This window comes from Dipteris shenzhenensis, chromosome 23 (genome assembly GCF_047967505.1).
Source record: "Dipteris shenzhenensis isolate YYH24624 ecotype China chromosome 23, Dip_SZ_1.0, whole genome shotgun sequence".
Classification (NCBI taxonomy): Eukaryota; Viridiplantae; Streptophyta; class Polypodiopsida; order Gleicheniales; family Dipteridaceae; genus Dipteris; species Dipteris shenzhenensis.
Genome location: NC_141618.1, coordinates 33,530,643 through 33,534,760, shown reverse-complemented (window position 1 = coordinate 33,534,760; position 4,118 = coordinate 33,530,643). Strand labels below are relative to the sequence as shown.

The 4,118-nt window shown below is 48.6% G+C and overlaps 1 protein-coding gene across 1 annotated transcript; it reads right to left on the bottom strand.

The window, feature by feature from the left end:
• Positions 1-586: 586 nt before the first annotated feature.
• Positions 587-2,809, bottom strand: LOC147887282 (uncharacterized). Its single transcript, XM_087394265.1, has one exon. The coding sequence runs from the start codon at positions 2,807-2,809 to the stop codon at positions 587-589; it is 2,223 nt and encodes a 740-aa protein (XP_087250391.1).
• Between the last annotated feature and the right edge of the window lie 1,309 nt (positions 2,810-4,118).

The following is a 4,118-nucleotide window of genomic DNA, read 5'->3' as shown; positions in this document are numbered from 1 at the left end:
TATGGTGTTTATGATGACGAGTGGATTAAGCACCATTGAATAAAAGAAGGTTATGAAAGATGAGATCTAAAGAGAATCCATTCAAATTTCAAAGCTATGTTTTGCAAAGAGAAATTAGCTCTTCTACATTCACACTTTGGTAGTTAAAGTGATAGCGTATAAATCTATTTCAAACTTCAAAGCTATATTTTCTTTAAAAGAGAAATGAGCTTGTTCTACACAAAACTTTGATAGAGTATAAAATCCATTCAAACTTAAAAGCTATATTTTTCAAAGCGAATGAGCTTGTTCTACATTACAAATCTATTCATATGGTTCAAAGCCATAGCTTGTGTAAAATCTATTCATACGGTTCAAAGCCAACTCCAAGTACGTTGAGAGGCAACATTGCCAACTAGAAGGGGCCAACTGCCAATGGCTTACGCGAAAGCTAGAGGAGGACATAGCCTATGCTGCGAGGCAACATTGCCAATTACAAGGGGCCAACTGCATGTGGCCTATATTGCTGCCAGGCAACATTGCCAATATTTACAAGGGGCCAAGTGCTCTTGATCTATGCTGAGAGGCAGGGCATAGATCTCATCACTCAGTTGGAAATGCTTTGGGAACCAACATTCTGTCCAAAACCCAGATGTCCCAGCAACACCCACAACAGGGTGAGTAGCTCTCCTCCTCTCGCCATCTGCTCTGTGTGTGGAGTAGCATTCTCAGCAATGGCGATGTAGATCAGTATGTCCACCCACACCCTTGCCAACCTCTGCCACATATAAGTCGGCGTCTCTTCCAGTATCAGATATCGGCCATAGTCGATGGCAGGATCCACTGATTCTGCACTGATTTCGCCCGTGGTTTCGTAGCCTCGCAACAGCGCTTTATCGATGCGTTGTTCACGATCCCCAGTGCATATCTTCTTCAGCTTCTCTTCGAGGCGTTTGTAGAGCCCTGAGGCGAGGTCCGGATCCTCGGGCATGAGCTTCGGGCGCTTGAGCATGAGGTGCAGACAATACCTCGACAGCCAAATGCTCACTTTAGCAGCTTCTGGGATCAGATCGGGTTGATCTGCAGGCTGGAGTTTGTTGAGTTCGATCTTTGGCTCTTCAGGAACTAGACTCATCTCACAGACGCTGGTTACCAGGTGCCAGTGCACAATGGTCTCCTCCAAGCCCGACCCGGAGCTGGGAAAGGATGATCTTGCATGCGATGTCGAAGCAGTGCCTGGTCTCTTCAAAGGGAATGTGGGTAAGCTATGTGCAATTTGATCCCTTTCGCGTACAAGATCCAGACGTCGGTCGCCCCCGAACCTCTCCTTCATCTTTGAGATCAAGTAATCCTGCAGCGTTTGCACGTTGATGTCGACCAGGTGGGAGATGGCTTCCCTCCTTTCTCTTATCTTACGCAAGGTCTCGATTTCAAACAGGATCAGATAGTGCACGGACACCGCATCCAAGCAAGCGACCACAATGGAGAGCTGCTCGACCCTGTAGCGCCAGTGAGTTTGCTTGGGCCTGCCGATGTAGCGAAGGCTTGCAAGTATGGCCTTCACGTTGAATTTGTGAATGCTCTTCCTGAAACCTCGAACGTCTTGGCTGCTCGCACGGATCAGGCGCTGCTCTGTGATGTATGTGCACGCCAGCCACACCCGCATCCAGTTCGACTTGAAGAGTCTGTGGATCTGCAAGCACTCTAGCAACAGGGCCACCGCCACCAGGACGTAGGTGAAGCCTCGCACTTGGCCCGAGGCTCCTGCGACCGCAACGCTGCTCCTGTGACACCCCACATGCATCGCGTCCCCTACTACGAGACCGAAGAATACAATTACAAGCAACGACACGCCCACAAGCCGAGTCGCCACCCCAAGTCCTTGATACCATCTTTCTGCTGCGGCTTTGCTAAACACGCCGTCGAATATGAAACTGAGCTCCAGGTCGATCAGCTCCAAGGTCGACTTCGGAGTCCGGCCGTGCTGCTGCGACATATTATCGGATTGCTGCGACCGAAGAAGTATTTTTCTCACCTTCTCGTAGTCGGAGTCTTTCTGGTGTATACGCAAATTGGTGAGTCGCCTCCTGTAGATCTTGAAGAGGGCATAGGCGAGGCACACGTCTTTGACGTCTTTCAGATCTTTGGACTCGCAGATGTGGGCGTAAGTCACCATTTCGAGTAGGGATTCCGTCGACTCAGCTCTTTTCCCCTTGTTGTAAAATTTGTCATACCATCCCAAGTCGCCAGCGACCACCAGGTCATTTTGCTGCAGATCTGAGGCCATGTACTTGTATATAGGACGCGCAGATTTCAGTACTTGTGCTGCGCTTCCGCACCTCAAAGCGTACACCTTCTCTGCGTATTTGAGCGTCCCCAGAACGAAGAGCAGGCCGCCGATGGGCAAATACCTATGACAACGAGTAGACCTGCTCAATATGCACGCAGCTGCCACGGCCTCGAACACCATCTTGAAGGCAGAACGACGCCAAAGCTCGTTATCGGCTGGGGAGTAAGCGTTGATGGCGTCGGCTGCGCCAAGATGATAGAGCACCAAGGGAGCCCACAACGAGAAGACATTGTCGCATCCAGAACCCAACATGAGGCCCAACCCGTATGCGGCTGCAGCGTCCACGCCCAAGTAGGCAATCCATACTGCGGCATGGAAATACAGGTTGAGCGTACGCTTTCTGAAGAATCCTGCCAGCACCAATAGAGTCTGTAAAGACATGGTGGCGACGACGAGGATGGTGATTTTCCAGTCCGTCCAGACGTCGAGCAAGGCGGAAAAGAACGATCCATTCGAATCGGAAGTATCGCAGATAGCCATGGCAAGATTGGAGATCAGATGGAGGTAAAGAACCAGAGCAGGCCGAGAGCCATCTAGAGGGGTGATGGAGGATGCAGCAGGATAGCATGAATGACAAAATAATATTTCCTCCTGCTTCTATCCTCCGTCTGTGGATGCCAAAGAAGTCGGCACAAACAAAGCGATCAATGCCCCAGAGTCCTCTTGCTTCATCTGGCAGTCATCCGTTGATCCGCACTATAATGTTTCGCAGACTGCTGCATGAGCAAGCTAACAACTTCCACGCTTGAGTGATTCTCGGTCCTTCCTATGCTTCCATGATCCATCCCGCACGTCCACGAACAATTTAAGCTGTAGTTCTCGCTCTTGCTTCGCTCCAATTAAATAACCGCTTGTCGATTCCAATTTATTTCGTGCAGCTTGCTAGGGATGCCGATTTCTTTTAGCTTGCTTTGTTGCGCCTCCAGCAATTTGGGGAGATAGATGCCAATTTCTTTTGGCTTGCGTGCTTCCTTTCCTTGCGACTCCAGCAACCCGGGGAGCCACCTTTCCAAGTAAAAGGTTTTCATGCCATTTGCCAACAGGAAAGCTCTCACGTGTCAGTTTGGAATTGGGGGTGGTGTTGTTATATTTGGCATGCATACATACATACATACATATATATGTGCATGTACACACTAGTTAGTATGTATGTATACTGTGAGAGTGTGCGAGCACGTGCCCATGTGTATGTGCTTTTACCACACAAAAATAGTGTTTGTGTGTATGTATATGCATAAAACCCGTGGCTTGCAAGGGAATTGCTGGAGCGATTAGCGTACTATGGAGTATCGTCAAACCTGATAAGCTATTTCACGGGTGTGCTGCATTACAGCACTGCTTCATCAGCGAAGAACGTCAACACTTGGGCGGGTCTGAGCGCTGTTTTTCCCCTGGTGGCAGCCTTCTTCGCGGATTCTCGTTTTCACCACGTAGACGTATTGTATAAGGGGCTTTGCGTTTATGGCTGTAAGGGGCACAATGAACAGGTATTGTGTCCCGTCAAACGAGTTACTGTTTGAAGCTATATGTGACATGCAGGTGTGGAATATTAAAATATGTGCTCAATCACAAGAACACAAGGCGAAATATTGCATTAACTACGACCAAATATTACGATGAGCCCCTATAAATCAAGTGATTATTGAAGGGCAAGTAGATGTCATTCTTTCTCCCTTGCGGGCTTGAAGTAATACTGGAGTACAGAATTGGTCAATCTTCCTTGTGCTCTGCATGCAAACATTCAAATTCGAGTTCAATTTCTAAGTTGGCCATAAAAAATACGAGGCAG

Bases quoted from the DNA above. Each gene is read 5' to 3' on its own strand.
- LOC147887282 (XM_087394265.1), bottom strand. From the start codon at position 2,809: ATGGCTATCTGCGATACTTCCGATTCGAATGGATCGTTCTTTTCCGCC.